This window comes from Coregonus lavaretus (genome assembly GCF_964263955.1).
Source record: "Coregonus lavaretus genome assembly, chromosome: 1".
NCBI lineage: Eukaryota > Metazoa > Chordata > Actinopteri > Salmoniformes > Salmonidae > Coregonus > Coregonus lavaretus.
This window is the reverse complement of record NC_139988.1, coordinates 43,254,213-43,271,454: the sequence shown is the minus strand read 5'-3', so window position 1 is coordinate 43,271,454 and position 17,242 is coordinate 43,254,213. Positions and strand designations below refer to the sequence as shown.

The following is a 17,242-nucleotide window of genomic DNA, read 5'->3' as shown; positions in this document are numbered from 1 at the left end:
ACTAGCCCATTCAAGCTTAACATCCTTGTCATTTATTGCCCTCCAGGTTCCCTTGGAGAGTTCATCAATGAGCTTGACGCATTGATAAGTTCCTTTCCTGAGGATGGCTCACCCCTACCAGTTCTGGGTGACTTTAACCTCCCTACGTCTGCCTTTGACTCATTTCTCTTTGCCTCCTTCTTTCCACTCCTTTCCTCTTTTGACCTCACCCTCACACCGTCCCCCCCTACTCACAAGGCAGGCAATACGCTTGACCTCATCTTTACTAGATGCTGTTCTTCTACTAATCTCACTGCAACTCCCCTCCAAGTCTCCGACCACTACTTCTTATAATTTTCTCTCTCGCTCTCCTCCAACACTACTCACGTTGCCCCTACTCAGATGGTAATGTGCCATCGCAACCTTCGCTCTCTCTCTCCCGCTACTCTCTCCTCTTCCATCCTATCATCTCTTCCTTCTGCTAAATCATTCTCCCTCCAATCTCCTGATTCTGCCTCCTCAATCCTCCTCTCCTCCCTCTCTGAATCTTTTGACTCTCTATGTCCCATATCCTCCCGGCCGGCTCGGTCCTCCCCTCCTGCTCCGTGGCTTGATGATTCATTGCGAGCTCACAGAACAGGGCTCCGGGCAGCTGAGCGGAAATGGAAGAAAACTAGACTCCCTGCGGACCTGTCATCTTTCCACTCCCTCCTCTCTACATCCTCTTCCTCCGTTTCTGCTGCTAAAGCCACTTTCTACCACTCTACATTTCAAGCCTCTGCCTCTAACCCTAGGAAGCTCTTTGCCACCTTCTCCTCCCTTCTGAATCCTCCTCCTCCTCCCCCTCCCTCCCCCCTCTCTGTGGATGACTTCGTTAACCATTTTGAAAAGGATGTTGACGACATCCGATCCTCATTTATTAAGTCAAATGACACCGCTGGTCCTGCTCACACTGCCCTACCCTATGCTTTGACTTCTTTCTCCCCTCTCTCTCCAGATGAAATCTTGCGACTTGTGACGGCCGGCCACCCAACAACCTGCCCGCTTGACCCTATCCCCTCCTCTCTTCTCCAGACCATTTCCGGAGACCTTCTCCCTTACCTCACCTCGCTCATCAACTCATCCTTGTCCGCTGGCTATGTCCCTTCCATCTTCAAGAAAGCGAGAGTTGCACCCCTCCTCAAAAAACCTACACTCGATCCCTCCGATGTCAACAACTACAGACCAGTATCCCTTCTTTCTTTTCTCTCCAAAACTCTTGAGCGTGCCGTCTATAGCCAACTCTCCTGCTATCTCTCACAGAATGACCTTCTTGATCCAAACCAGTCAGGTTTCAAGACTGGTCATTCAACTGAGACTGCTCTTCTCTGTGTCACGGAGGCTCTCCGCACTGCTAAAGCGAACTCTCTCTCCTCTGCTCTCATCCTTCTAGACATATCTGCTGCCTTTGATACTGTGAACCATCAGATCCTCCTCTCCACCCTCTCCGAGTTGGGCATCTCCGGCGCTGCTCACTCTTGGATTGCGTCCTACCTGACAGGTCGCTCCTACCAAGTGGTGTGGCGAAAATATGTCTCCGCACCACGTTCTCTCACCACTGGTGTCCCCCAGGGCTCAGTTTTAGGCCCTCTCCTATTCTCTCTATACACCAAGTCACTTGGCTCTGTCATATCCTCACATGGTCTCTCCTATCATTGCTACGCAGACGACACACAATTAATCTTCTCCTTTCCCCCTTCTGATAACCAGGTGGCGAATCACATCTCTGCATGTCTGGCAGACATATCAGTGTGGATGTCGGATCACCAACTCAAGCTGAACCTCAGCAAGACGGAGCTGCTCTTCATCCCAGGGAAGGACTGCCCGCTCAATGATCTCGCCATCATGGTTGACAACTCCATTGTGTCCTCCTCCCAGAGTGCAAAAAACCTTGGCGTGACCCTGGACAACACCCTGTCGTTCTCTGCTAACATCAAAGCTGCAGCCCGTCTGGTGGTCAACCTTCCCAAGTTCTCTCACGTCACCCGCTCCTCCGCACATTCCACTGGCTTCCAGTTGAAGCTCGCATCTGCTACAAGACCATGGTGCTTGCCTATGGAGCTGTGAGGGGAACAGCACCTCCTTACCTTCAGGCTCTGATCAGTCCCTACACCCAAACGATGACATTGCGTTCTTCCACCTCTAGCCTGCTGGTCCCCCTACCTCTGCGAAAGCACAGTTCCCGCTCAGTCCAGTCAAAACTGTTCGCTGCTCTGGCACCCCAATGGTGGAACAAGCTCCCTCACGACGCCAGGACAGCGGAGTCACTGACCACCTTCCGGAGACACTTGAAACCCTACCTCTTTAAGTAATACCTGGGATAGTATAAAAGTAATCCTTCTACCCACCCCCACACAATATATAAAATAATAATAATAATAATAATAATACATAAAAAATGTAAAGTGGTTGTCCCACTGGCTAGCATAAGGTGAATGTACCAATTTGTAAGTCACTCTGGATAAGTGCGTCTGCTAAATGACGTAAATGTAAATGTAATACATACGGTATGCTACAATGAAAACAACAACAAGACATACATAAAATAAGGCACTTAGTTGGATAGGAACGCACACATGTCCAAAGTTATTATTTGTAAGGAAAACAACAATGAAGGCAATGCGTGGGCCAGCCAGAAAATGTGCCAGGGGGGAAAACTTTGTGCAAGACTGTCTCGGTTTGAGGGCAGCGCAGGTTAACTGTTGCATAACAATCATATTTTGGAACAGTGAGTGCATTCTGACATCACGCACATAAAAAACCTCACGCTAGGGCGACCGTTAGCGATATTAGGAACTCACACATGAAAAGGTTAATCCAGAGATTTTATTTTTTTACCCATCCACCACCCCCTGTCTTCGGAGGACACATATATTTTCTCCTACATATACATACATTTTCCATACTCATTTTCCATACATGGTACTTTTATATACAGCAATCACATAAACTCTTTAATCCCACCATCAGCCACTCTCAAACCCATCCCACCTACAGTATCACCATAGACACTCTTGTTTGGTTTCAAGGGTGGTCTATGATTGCAGAGATTCTTACCTTTGCCTCGATTCGGCAGTCTCATCCAGAGCATCATGGCATTTGTAGTTATGTATTATAGCCACATTAGCAGCTAATTACCATTTCATTTTGGGGGGGTAAATACAGGCAAATATATTGATAAAAGTCACCTTGTCTGATAGAGATTTACATGGTTATCAAAACATCACACCAGGGTAAGCCTACACGAAACACAGCCCTTATTTTAAATGTTTCTAAAAGTTGTGAACATTTTTATTTGGACAACTTGAAAACACAGACTTAATGTGCACTGGAACTTGTCAAATTAAAGTAAAGCGTTAATTGCTATTGTAGAAATGTTTAAAAGTGTGAATATTGTTTTGTTTAGTGAAAGTTTTATGTGTGCCATATTCAACAGTGTGTCTGCTAAATGTGGTGGGAAGGAGCATAGTGTCTGTCAGATAAACAAAAATATTTTCACTATTGATTTTCTCAGTGGTAAAGTCTCCAGGGATGTTTAGTAATGTCCTCTCCATCTCTGTCTCCAGGTTTGCTATTGTCAGTGAGCTGGCCCCAGTAGGCAGACCGGTGGGCAGCATCCTGGCAGCCGCCATCAACCAGACCATCTTCTACTCCATCGTGGGAGGAAACGAAGGCGGTAAGTGCAGACATTACCCTCCAGTGCCATAGATAGAAGAAACACTCACCAAAATAGGAAAAGGTCACATTTCTGTCTTTTAAATTATTGCAATAATGTGCAATCTATTGAATAATGTACAATCCATTCTACAAAAATTGGTTGCCTACTTAGCCTTTCAATGTCTGAGTGCTGAGAAGGCCTGAAAAGCACAATTGCATCCAGGGAAATCAAGAGTGGAGACGTGCAAAAGGTTAGCCCCTGTCTAAAGGTCAAAGGAGGGCGGTACAGAGCAGAGATGAGCAGGCAGGGGCGGCTGCCAATTATGAGGCTAGTGATTTCTACTCTCCTGAAGTAGCAGCCATGGAGAGTGACTGTCAGGGAAGGGAGAACAGGTGGCTGAGACCACAGTGGAAATGTTATTTTATCACAGTCTATTTCCATGTCTATGAAGTCAATGTGCAATAGTATTTATCAATGTGTGATGTACAGTCTACTCCTGATTAATGCATTGACTTGGGAATGTCCCAAATGTGTGCTTTAAACCTGAGCATCTGGAACGAATTAAATGTAACTCTTAAACAGAGTGTGCACTTACAGTATCAGCGGCTGGGTGCCAAAAGTATAAAAAAAACAATAGGTTATAATTTTCTTTTCTTTTTACCTCTCAGATGTTAAGTCCCCTATATGGGGGGGGGGGGCTTTGAGTGGGTGTGGACTGGTTCCAACAAAATGTTTGTGTACAAAGCGTTCTGTGAACGTCATAGAGTCCTGTGCCTTATAGTGCCAGAAAACCCCATCCGTCTGCTCTCCGTTACCACTCTCTCAGTGGAGCTGACTTGAACAAGGTAGGGGGGGTATACAGAAGATAGCCCTATTTGATAAAAGACCAAGTCAATATTATGTCAAGAACAGCTCAAATAAGCAAAGAGAAATGACAGTCCATCATTACTTTAAGGCTAGAAGGTCTGTCAATACGGAACATTTCACGAACTTTGAAAGTTTCTTCAAGTGCAGTCGCAAAAACCATCAAGCACTATGATGGAACTGGCTCTCATGAGGACCACCACAGGAAAGGAAGACTCAGAGTTACCTCTGCTGCAGAGGATAAGTTTATTAGACTTACCAGCCTCAGAAATTGCAGCCCAAAATAAATGCTTAACAGAGTAAAGTAACAGACATATCTCAACATCAACTGTTCAGAGGAGACTGTGTGAATCAGGCCTTCATGGTCAAATTGCTGCAAAGAAACCACTACTAAAGGACACCAATAATAAGAAGAGACTTGCTTGGGCCAAGAAACACGAGCAATGGACAATAAACCGGTGGAAATTTGTCCTTTGGTCTGGAGTCCAAATTTGAGATTTTTGGTTCAAACCGCCGTGTCTTTGTGAGACGCGGTGTGGGTGAACGGATGATCTCCGCATGTGTATTTCCCACCGTAAAGCATGGAGGAGGTGTTTTGGTGTGGGGGTGCTTTGCTGGTGACACAGTCTGTGATTGATTTAGAATTCAAGGCACACTTAACCAGCATGGCTACCACAGCATTCTGCAGCGATACGCCATCCCATCTGGTTTGGGCTTAGTGGGACTATAATTTTTTTTCAACAGGACAAAGTCTCCCGAGTGGCGCAGTGGTCTAAGGCACTGCATTGCAGTGCTAGCTCTGCCACTTAGTTCCAAGATGGCGTAGTAGTGCAGTTCTGTTTTTGTCGTGTGTCTGTAAATAGCCTGTAAATACCCTGTTTTTTTGTATTTTTCATACATATTTCCCTATCAGACTTTTCATCCTTCTACAAAATATACTTTCCTGCAACCCGCATCACTCAATGTGGAACGGATTCTATTATTGACTTACCTTTTATCTAGAATCTCCAGTTGAAACTAGCTAGCCAGCTAACTAGCTACTTGCTATTAGCCACAGTTAGCGGTATTTCACCCAGAACATTGGATTTTTTTTTCTGCGGGATTAATTTAATCACTGGACATTAATCACTGGATATTCGGCCAGTCTGCACAGCGCGTTATCGACCCAGAACATATCAGTTTTTCTGCCGGAATCACTGAATCACTGGACCTTCAACTCCGGTTTCATCGCTACCAGCTAGCTGCAACAAAATGGACGCTGTGGTCTGGCTAATCATCCTGAGCTAGGCCCATCTCCCGGCTATCTACCTCTCTGTCAACCGGACGGGACCACCTAGTGTTGACACGGAGCCCCGCCGATCCTACACGACTGGTCTGCCGACGAAATCGTCTGATGTGGTTACGACGTCGACCACGAAGATTCCATCTGCTAGCCCCGGCCCGCTAGCACACGCTAGCCGTGGCCTCTTACTCGCTAGTGCTTTAGCAGCCTCCGAACTATCCTATTGCTGTTCACCAGACCTTTGATAACTCAGCTACAAAGCTGATGTCTGCTGGACTGTTCCTTTTTACGGTACTACATCCTGTTTATGTTTAGCCTCAGCCCAAACATGGTTAGCTTATTGTTGTTTCGGTTATTTCTAATTGTACTATTTCACTGTAGATCCCCCAGCCCAGCTAAACCTGCCTTAGATAGCTCCTTTGTCCCACCCCCCATACACGCGGAGACCGACTCAATTGATGCCTCCAATGATGCTATCTCTTTCATTGTTACCCAACGCTTAGGTTTACCTCCACTTTACTCATATCCTTCCATATCCTTGTCTGTACATAATGCCCTGAATCTTTTCTACAACACCCGGAAATCTGCCCCCTTTATTCTATGTACCTAACGCACTAGAAGACCAGTTCTTAAAGCCTTTAGCCGTATCCTTATTCTAGTCCTCCTCTGTTTTTCTGGTGATGTAGAGGCTAACCCAGGCCCTGCAGCCCTCAGTATCACTCCTACTCCCCAGGCGCTATCATTTGCTGACTTCTGTAATCGCAAAAGTCTTGGTTTCTTGCACATAAATATCAGAAGTCTACTTCCTAAGTTTGAGTTATTCACTGCGTTAGCACACTCCGCCAACCCTGATGTTCTAGCAGTGTCTGAATCCTGGCTCAGGAAGGCCACCAAAAATTCTGAAATTTCCATCCCCAACTATAACATTTTCCGTCTAGATAGAACTGCCAAAGGGGGTGGTGTTGCAATCTACTGTAGAGATAGCCTGCAGAGCTCTATCATACTATCCAGGTCTGTGCCCAAACAGTTTGAGCTTCTACTTCTAAAAATCCACCTTTCCAGAAATAAGTCTCTCACTGTTGCCGCTTGCTACAGACCCCCCTCAGCCCCCAGCTGTGCCCTGGACACCATATGTGAATTGATTGCCCCCCATCTATCCTCAGAGTTCGTACTGCTTGGTGACCTAAATTGGGATATGCTTAACACCCCGGCCATCCTACAATCTAAACTAGATGCCCTCAATCTCACACAAATTATCAACGAACCTACCAGGTACAACCCTAAATCCGTAAACATGGGTACCCTCATAGATATCATCCTGACTAACATACCCTCTAAATACACCTCAGCTGTCTTCAACCAGGATCTCAGCGATCACTGCCTTATTGCCTGCGTCCGTAACGGGTCCGCGGTCAAACGACCACCCCTCATCACTGTCAAACGCTCCCTAAAACACTTTAGCGAGCAGGCCTTCCTAATTGACCTGGCCCAGGTATCCTGGATGGATATAGATCTCATTCCGTCAGTAGAGGATGCCTGGTTGTTCCTTAAAAGTAATTTCCTCTCAATCTTAAATAAACATGCCCCATTCAAAAAATACAGAACTAAAAACAGATATAGCCCCTGGTTCTCCTCAGACTTGACTGCCCTTGACCAGCACAAAAACATCCTGTGGCGTACTGCATTAGCATCAAATAGCCCCCGTGATATGCAACTTTTCAGGGAAGTTAGGAACCAATATACACAAGCAGTCAGGAAAGCAAAGGCTAACTTTTTCAAACAGAAATTTCAATCCTGTAGCACTAACTCCAAAAAGTTTTGGGACACTGTAAAGTCCATGGAGAATAAGAGCACTTCCTCCCAGCTGCCCACTGCACTGAGGCTAGGAAACACTATCACCACCGATAAATCTACAATAATCGAGAATTTCAACAAGCATTTTGCTACAGCTGGCCATGCTTTCCATCTGGCTACCACTACCCCGGCCACCAACTCTGCACCATCCGCTGCAACTTGCCCATGCCCCCCCCGCTTCTCCTTCACACAAATTCAGACAGCTGATGTTTGTAACACCCTGGCTCTGGGACTCTATATGTTGAGCCAGGGTGTGTTCTTTCTATGTGTTCTGTTTCTATGTTGGGAATTCTAGTTTGTTTATTTCTATGTTGGCCTGAGTGACTCCCAATCAGAGGCAACGAGTGTCAGCTGTGGCTGGTTGTCTCTGATTGGGAGCCATATTTAAACTGTCTGTTTTTCCCTTTGTGTTTGTGGGTTCTTGTTCCGTGTTGGTCTATGTTACCTAGGACGTTACGAGTCGTTTGTTGTTTTTGTTTACTGTCCGTGTTTATCGCTAATGATAAATAAACATGTTCGTTCATCACGCTGCGCCTTGGTCCTCCTCTCTTAACGACGATCGTGACAGAAAAACCCACCATACCAGGACCAAGCAGCGTGTCCAGGAGCAGGCAGCCTGGACGTGGGAGCAGATTTTGGACGGGCAGGGGTCCTGGACCTGGGAGGAAATCCTGGCCGGGATGGATCGCCGGCCATGGAGTGAGACTGTAGAGAGGCGACGGAGAGAGGAGCAACGGCGTGATCAGGGTCGTCGTCGGACGGTCGAGAGGCAACCCCAAAAAAATTTTAGGGGGGGGCAAAGGGCATGGACGACGGGGCTGACGGAGGCAGAAAAGGGGCGTATTCAGAAGGCCACCAGGTTACGGGGGCCACTGGTCAAAGTAGGGAAAGAAGGTTTAGAGGCACGGCGAGAGGTACTGGGGTGTGTTACCAGTCCGGTCCGGCCCGTTCCAGATCCCGGGGTAGAGCCAGTGGTGTGTGTCCCCAGTACGGTCCGGCCTGTTACGGCCCCTCGCACCAAATGGACGGTGCGCGTCACCAGCCCGGTCCGGCCTGTTCCTGCCTCTCGCACCAAGCCTACGGTGTGCGTCGCCAGCCCGGTCCGGCCTGTTCCTGCCCCTCGCACCAAGCCTACGGTGTGCGTCGCCAGCCCGGCCCGGCCTGTTCCTGCCACTCGCACCAAGCCTACGGTGCGCGTCGCCAGCCCGGCCCGGCCTGTTCCTGCTCCTTGCACCAAACCTACGATGTGCGTCGCCAGCCCGGCCCGGCCTGTTCCTGCCACTCGCACCAAGCCTACGGTGCGCGTCGCCAGCCCGGCCCAGCCTGTTCCTGCCACTCGCACCAAGCCTAAGGTGCGCGTCGCCAGCCCGGCCCGGCCTGTTCCTGCCACTCGCACCAAGCCAGGGGTGCGAGTCGTCAGCCTGGTCCAGCCTGTTCCTGCCACTCGCACCAAGCCAGGGGTGCGAGTCGTCAGCCTGGTCCAGCCCGTTCCTGCTACCCGCACCAAGCCATGGGTGCGAGTCGTCAGCCTGGTCCAGCCCGTTCCTGCTACTCGCACCAAGCCAGGGGTGCGAGTCGTCAGCCTGGTAAAGCCCGTTGCTGCTCCACGCACCAAGCCAGGGGTGCGAGTCGTCAGTCCGGTGAGGCCCGTTCCGGCTCCACGCACCAAGCCAGGGGTGCGCATCGTCAGCCCGGTCCGGCCCGTTGCTGCTCCACGCACCAAGCCAGGGGTGCGAGTCGTCAGTCCGGTGAGGCCCGTTCCGGCTCCACGCACCAAGCCAGGGGTGCGCATCGTCAGCCCGGTCCGGTCCGTTCCTGCTCCACGCACCAAGCCAGGGGTGCGTATCGTCAGCCCGGTCCGGCCTGTTGCTGCTCCACGCACCAAGCCAGGGGTGCGCATCGTCAGCCCGGTCCGGCCCGTTGCTGCTCCACGCACCAAGCCAGGGGTGCGCATCGTCAGCCCGGTCCGGCCTGTTCCTACTCCACGCACCAAGCCAGGGGTGCGAGTCGTCAGCCCGGTCCGGCCCGTTCCGGCTCCACGCACCAAGCCAGGGATGCGCGTCGTCAGTTCAGCACAACCCGTGCCTGGGTCACCGGTGCCTGGTAGGGTACCGGTCAACTGCTCCACTATGGAGCTGAAGCTAACCGCTCCTGCTACGTCCAGTTCAGCTCCAGCCAGCGGGGCCAGACCGGACCAGGGGCGCTATGGGGGGTTTATTGGAGGGTGGTGGGCAAGGCCGGAGCCAGAACCGCCGCCGAGGAGGAATGCCCACCCAGCCCTCCCCTGTTTTGCTCTAGTTGAGGCGCGTCGCAGTCCGCGCCTTTAGGGGGGGGGGTACTGTAACACCCTGGCTCTGGGACTCTATATGTTGAGCCAGGGTGTGTTCTTTCTATGTGTTCTGTTTCTATGTTGGGAATTCTAGTTTGTTTATTTCTATGTTGGCCTGAGTGACTCCCAATCAGAGGCAACGAGTGTCAGCTGTGGCTGGTTGTCTCTGATTGGGAGCCATATTTAAACGGTCTGTTTTTCCCTTTGTGTTTGTGGGTTCTTGTTCCGTGTTGGTCTATGTTACCTAGGACGTTACGAGTCGTTTGTTGTTTTTGTTTACTGTCCGTGTTTATCGCTAATGATAAATAAACATGTTCGTTCATCACGCTGCGCCTTGGTCCTCCTCTCTTAACGACGATCGTGACAATGTTTTGAAAGTGCTGCAAAATCTGGACCCCTACAAATCAGCCGGGCTAGACAATCTGGACCCTATCTTTCTAAAACTAGCCGCCGAAATTGTCGCAACCCCTATTACTAGTCTGTTCAACCTCTCTTTCATAACGTCTGAGATCCCCAGAGATTGGAAAGCTGCCGCGGTCATCCCCCTCTTCAAAGGGGGTGACACTCTAGATCCAAACTGCTACAGACCTATATCCATCCTGCCCTGCCTTTCGAAAGTATTTGAAAGCCAAGTTAACAAACAGATCACCGACCATTTCGAATACCACCGTACCTTCTCCGCTATGCAATCCGGTTTCCGAGCTGGTCATGGGTGCACTTCAGCCACGCTCAAGGTCCTAAACGATATTATAACCGCGATTGATAATAGACAGTACTGTGCAGCCGTCTTCATCGACCTGGCCAAGGCTTTCGACTCTGTCAACCACCGCATTCTTATTGGCAGACTAAATAGCCTTGGTTTCTCAAATGACTGCCTCGCCTGGTTCACCAACTACTTCTCGGATAGAGTTCAGTGTGTCAAATCGGAGGGCCTGTTGTCTGGACCTATGGCAGTCTCTATGGGGGTGCCACAGGGTTCAATTCTTGGGCCGACACTTTTCTCCGTGTATATCAATGATGTCGCTCTTGCTGCTGGTGACTCTCAGATCCACCTCTACGCAGACGACACCATTTTGTATACATCTGGCCCTTCATTGGACACTGTGTTAACAAACCTCCAAACGAGCTTCAATGCCATACAACACTCCTTCAGTAGCCTCCAACTGCTCTTAAACACTAGTAAAACTAAATGCATGCTTTTCAATCGAACGCTGCTGGCACCCGCCCACCCGACTAGAATCACCACTCTCGACGGGTCTGACCTAGAGTATGTGGACAACTACAAATACCTAGGTGTCTGGTTAGACTGTAAACTCTCCTTCCAGACTCACATAAAGAATCTCCAATCCAAAGTTAAATCTAGAATCGGCTTCCTATTTCGCAACAAAGCCTCCTTCACTCATGCTGCCAAACATGCCCTCGTAAAACTGACTATCCTACCGATCCTTGACTTCGGCGATGTCATTTACAAAATAGCCTCCAACACTCTACTTAGCAAATTGGATGTAGTCTATCACAGTGCCATCCGTTTTGTCTCCAAAGCCCCATACACTACCCACCACTGTGACCTGTACGCTCTTGTTGGCTGGTCCTCACTACATGTTCGTCGTCAAACCCACTGGCTCCAGGCCATCTATACATCACTGCTTGGCAAATCCCTGCCTTATCTTAGCTCATTGGTCACCATAGCAGCACCCACCCGAAGTCTGCGCTCCAGCAGGTATATCTCACTGGTCATTCCCAAAGCCAACACCTCCTTTGGCCGCCATTCCTTCCAGTTCTCTGCTGCCAATGACTGGAACAAATTGCAAAAATCTCTGAAGCTAGAGACTCTTATCTCCCTCAATAACTTTAAACATAAGTTGTCAGAGCACCTTACCGATCACTGCACCTGTACACAGCCCATCTGAAATTAGCCCACCCAACTACCTCATCCCTATATTGTTATTTATTTTGCTCTTTTGCACCCCAGTATCTCTATTTGCACATAATCTCTTGCACATCTAGCATTCCAGTGTTAATACTATTGTAACTATTTTGCACTATAGCCTATTTATTGCCTTACCTCCATAACTTGCTACATTTGCACACACTGTATATATATTTTCTGTTGTATTTTTGACTTTATGTTTTTTACCCCATATGTAACTCTGTGTTGTTTTTATTGCACTGCTTTGCTTTATCTTGGCCAGGTCGCAGTTGTAAATGAGAACCTGTTCTCAACTGGCTTACCTGGTTAAATAAAGGTAAAAAATAAAATAAAAAAAATAAAAAAAAAACTAGAGATCCTGGTTCTAATCCAGGCTCTGTCGTAGCCGGCCGCGACTGGGAGACCCATGTGGCGGCGCACAATTGGCCCAGCATCGTCCAGGGTAGGGGATGGAATGTCCGGCATGGATGTAGCTCAGTTGGAAGAGCATGGTGTTTGCAACGCCAGGGCTGTGGGTTCGATTCCCACGGGGGGCCAGTATGAAATAAAAATAATGATAATGTATGCACTCACTAACTGTAAGTCACTCTGGATAAGAGTGTCTGCTAAATGACAAAAAAAAAAATAATAATAGAAAAAAATAATATATATATATACAGTGGGGAAAAATAGTATTTAGTCAGCCACCAATTGTGCAAGTTCTCCCACTTAAAAAGATGAGAGAGGCCTGTAATTTTCATCATAGGTACACATCAACTATGACAGACAAATTGAGAAAAAAAAATCCAGAAAATCACATTGTAGGATTTTTAATGAATCTATTTGCAAATGATGGTGGAAAATAAGTATTTGGTCACCTACAAACAAGCAAGATTTCTGGCTCTCACAGACCTGTAAATTCTTCTTTAAGAGGCTCCTCTGTCCTCCACTCGTTACCTGTATCAATGGCACCTGTTTTAACTTGTTATCAGTATAAAAGACACCTGTCCACAACCTCAAACAGTCACACTCCAAACTCCACTATGGCCAAGACCAAAGAGCTGTCAAAGGACACCAGAAACAAAATTGTAGACCTGCACCAGGCTGGGAAGACTGAATCTGCAATAGGTAAGCAGCTTGGTTTGAAGAAATCAACTGTGGGAGCAATTATTAGGAAATGGAAGACATAGAAGACCACTGATAATGTCCCTCGATCTGGGGCTCCACGCAAGATCTCACCCCGTGGGGTCAAAATGATCACAAGAACGGTGAGCAAAAATCCCAGAACCACACGGGGGGACCTAGTGAATGACCTGCAGAGAGCTGGGACCAAAGTAACAAAGCCTACCATCAGTAACACACTACGCCGCCAGGGACTCAAATCCTGCAGTGCAAGACGTGTCCCCCTGCTTAAGCCAGTACATGTCTAGGCCCGTCTGAAGTTTGCTAGAGTGCATTTGGATGATCCAGAAGAGGATTGGGAGAATGTCATATGGTCAGAAGAAACCAAAATATTACTTTTTGGTATAAACTCAACTCGTCGTGTTTGGAGGACAAAGAATGCTGAGTTGCATCCAAAGAACACCATACCTACTGTGAAGCATGGGGGTGGAAACATCATGCTTTGGGGCTGTTTTTCTGCAAAGGGACCAGGACGACTGATCCGTGTAAAGGAAAGAATGAATGGGGCCATGTATCGTGAGATTTTGAGTGAAAACCTCCTTCCATCAGCAAGGGCATTGAAGATGAAACGTGGCTGGGTCTTTCAGCATGACAATGATCCCAAACACACCGCCCGGGCAACGAAGGAGTCGCTTCGTAAGAAGCGTTTCAAGGTCCTGGAGTGGCCTAGCCAGTCTCCAGATCTCAACCCCATAGAAAATCTTTGGAGGGAGTTGAAAGTCCGTGTTGCCCAGCGACAGCCCCAAAACATCACTGCTCTAGAGGAGATCTGCATGAAGGAATGGGCCAAAATACCAGCAACAGTGTGTGAAAACCTTGTGAAGACTTACAGAAAACGTTTGACCTGTGTCATTGCCAACAAAGGGTATATAACAAAGTATTGAGAAACTTTTGTTATTGACCAAATACTTATTTTCCACCATAATTTGCAAATAAATTCATAAAAAATCCTACAATGTGATTTTCTGGATTTTTTCCCCTCATTTTGTCTGTCATAGTTGACGTGTACCTATGATGAAAATTACAGGCCTCTCTCATCTTTTTAAGTTGGAGAACTTGCACAATTGGTGGCTGACTAAATACTTTTTTTCCCCACTGTATATATATATAAATAAAATAAAAACGATAAAGAAATTAAAAACAAGGACCTAACACACCTCCAGGCTGTGTAAGGGCTATTTTACCATGAAGTTGTCACGACTTCCTCCGAAGCTACCTACTCTCCTTGTTCGGGCAGGCTTCGGCGTTCGTCGTCACCGGCCTTCTAGCCACTGCTGCTCCTGATCTCATCATTCCATTTGTTTTGTTTTGTTTATCACACACACCTGGTTCACATCCCCTCATCAGTACCTGTGTAAGTGTTCCCTCTGCCCCCTTGTCTTAGTGTGTGATTCTTTATTGTGAAGGTTAGAGAAGCTCGGTGGAGATCCTTGTATTTTGTATCACCGGGATATTTCTCTGTGTGCCTTGTTGTTTCCAGTGCGCCTGTTTTGCGCACTGGAGTGTTTTGACACATTACTGCATAACTCTGTGTTTTCGGAATAAATCCTGTTATTCTGTGATTTACCCTCATGCACCTGACTCCTTCAAAATCACTCATCACAGAAGGAGAGTGATGGAGTGCTGCATCAGATGACCAGGCCTCCACAATCCCCCAACCTCAACCAAATTGAGATGGTTTGGGATGAGTCGGACCGCAGAGTGAAGGAAAAGCAGCCAACAAGTGTTCAGCATATGTGGGAACTCCTTCAAGACTGTTGGAAAAGCATTCCAGGTGAAGCTGGTTGAGAGAATGCCAAGAGTGTGCAAAGCTGTCATCAAGGCAAAGGGCGGCTATTTGAAGAATCTCAAATATAACATATTTGTTGATTTTGTTTAACACTGTTTTGGTTACTACATGATTCCATATGTGTTATTTCATAGTTTTGATGTCTTCACTATTATTCTACAATGTAGAAAATAGTAAAAAAAGAAAGAAAAACCCTTGAATGAGTAGGTGTTCTAAAAGTTTTGACCGGTAGTGTATGTGTTATGGCTTTTCAACCTCTGCCCTATCATGAAATCAGAGCTATCTATCTAATAGAACTCAGAGGGTTTTCTTTAATGGAAGCTTACCGTAGCGCAGCTCTCTAGGCCCTCTACTCTTTTCTATTTTTACCAATGTCCTGCCAATGGCATTAAGCAAAGCATATGTGTCCGTGTATGCTGATGATTCAACCATATACGTGTCAGCAACCACAGCCAATGAAGTAGCTGAAACCCTTAACAAAGGGTTGCAGTCTGTTTTGGAATGGGTTGCCAGTAATAAACTGGTCCTGAACATCTCTAAAACGACGAGCATTGTATTTGGTACAAATCATTCCCTATGATCTAGACCTCAGCTGAATCTGGTAATGAATAGTGTGGCTGTTGAACAAGTTGAGGATATTTAAATCACTTGGTGTTACATTAGATTGTAAACTTTCATGGTCAAAACATAAAGATTCAATGGTTGTGAAGATGGGGAGAGGTCTGTCCGTAATAAAGAGATGCTCTGCTTTTTTGACACCACACTCCGCAAGGTAAGTCCTGCAGGCTCTAGTTTTATCTTATCTTGATTATTGTCCAGTCATATGGTCAGGTGCTGCAAAGAAAGACCTAGTTAAGCTGCAGCTAGCCCAGAACTTGCTCTTCATTGTCATCAGAGGGCTAATATATACAGTGGGGATAACAAGTATTTGATACTATGCTGATTTTGCAGGTTTTCCTACTTACAAAGCATGTAGAGGTCTGTAATTTTTATCATAGGTACACTTCAACTGTGAGAGACGGAATCTAAAACAAAAATCCAGAAAATCACATTGTATGATTTTTAAGTAATTAATTTGCATTTTATTGCATGACATAGGTATTTGATACATCAAAAAAGCAGAACTTAATATTTGGTACAGAAACCTTTGTTTGCAATTACAGAGATCATAAGTTTCCTGTAGGTCTTGACCAGGTTTGCACACACTGCAGCAGGGATTTTGGCCCACTCCTCCATACAGACCTTCTCCAGATCCTTCAGGTTTCGGGGATGTCGCTGGGCAATATAGACTTTCAGCTCCCTCCAAATATTTTCTATTGGGTTCAGGTCTGGAGAAAAACTAACAGGTCTGTGAGAGCCGGAATTCTTACTGGTTGGTAGGTGATCAAATACATATGTCATGCAATAAAATGCAAATTAATTACTTAAAAATCATACAATGTGATTTTCTGGATTTTTGTTTTAGATTCCGTCTCTCACAGTTGAAGTGTACCTATGATAAAAATGACAGACCTCTACATGCTTTGTAAGTAGGAAAACCTGCAAAATCGGCAGTGCATCAAATACTTGTTCTCCCCACTGTATATATATATATTTTTTTCTTTTTTTGGGGGGGCGGGTAGATCAGCTTAATATTGCAGATAGATTGTAACTTCCATCTAAGTAATTGTCTGCATCACTTCCAATCCCCCATGTTTTTTTTTAAATACACTGCTAAAAAAAAATAAAGGGAACACTTAAACAACACAATGTACAGTGGGGAAAAAAGTATTTAGTCAGCGACCAATTGTGCAAGTTCTCCCACTTAAAAAGATGAGAGAGGCCTGTAATTTTCATCATAGGTACACGTCAACAATGACAGACAAATTGAGAAAAGAAATTCCAGAAAATCACATTGTAGGATTTTTAATGAATTTATTTGCAAATGATGGTGGAAAATAAGTATTTGGTCACCTACAAACAAGAAAGATTTCTGGCTCTCACAGACCTGTAACTTCTTCTTTAAGAGGCTCCTCTGTCCTCCACTCGTTACCTGTATTAATGGCACCTGTTTGAACTTGTTATCAGTATAAAAGACACCTGTCCACAACCTCAAACAGTCACACTCCAAACTCCACTATGGCCAAGACCAAAGAGCTGTCAAAGGACACCAGAAACAAAAGTGTAGACCTGCACCAGGCTGGGAAGACTGAATCTGCAATAGGTAAGCAGCTTGGTTTGAAGAAATCAACTGTGGGAGCAATTATTAGGAAATGGAAGACCACTGATAATCTCCCTCGATCTGGGGCTCCACGCAAGATCTCACCCCGTGGGGTCAAAATGATCACAAGAACGGTGAGCAAAAATCCCAGAACCAC

General features: G+C 46.7%; 1 protein-coding gene across 1 annotated transcript in view; it reads left to right on the top strand.

The window, feature by feature from the left end:
• LOC311129322 (protocadherin-15-like) overlaps positions 1–17,242 on the top strand; it is a gene marked incomplete at both ends in the record, with an annotated part of 432,090 nt that overhangs the window by 349,352 nt on the left and 65,496 nt on the right. Inside the window, one exon of the mRNA XM_084161599.1 lies at positions 3,585–3,694. Within this exon, the coding sequence (XP_084017725.1) occupies positions 3,585–3,694 (110 nt within the window). The remainder of the gene's footprint in view (positions 1–3,584; positions 3,695–17,242) is intronic.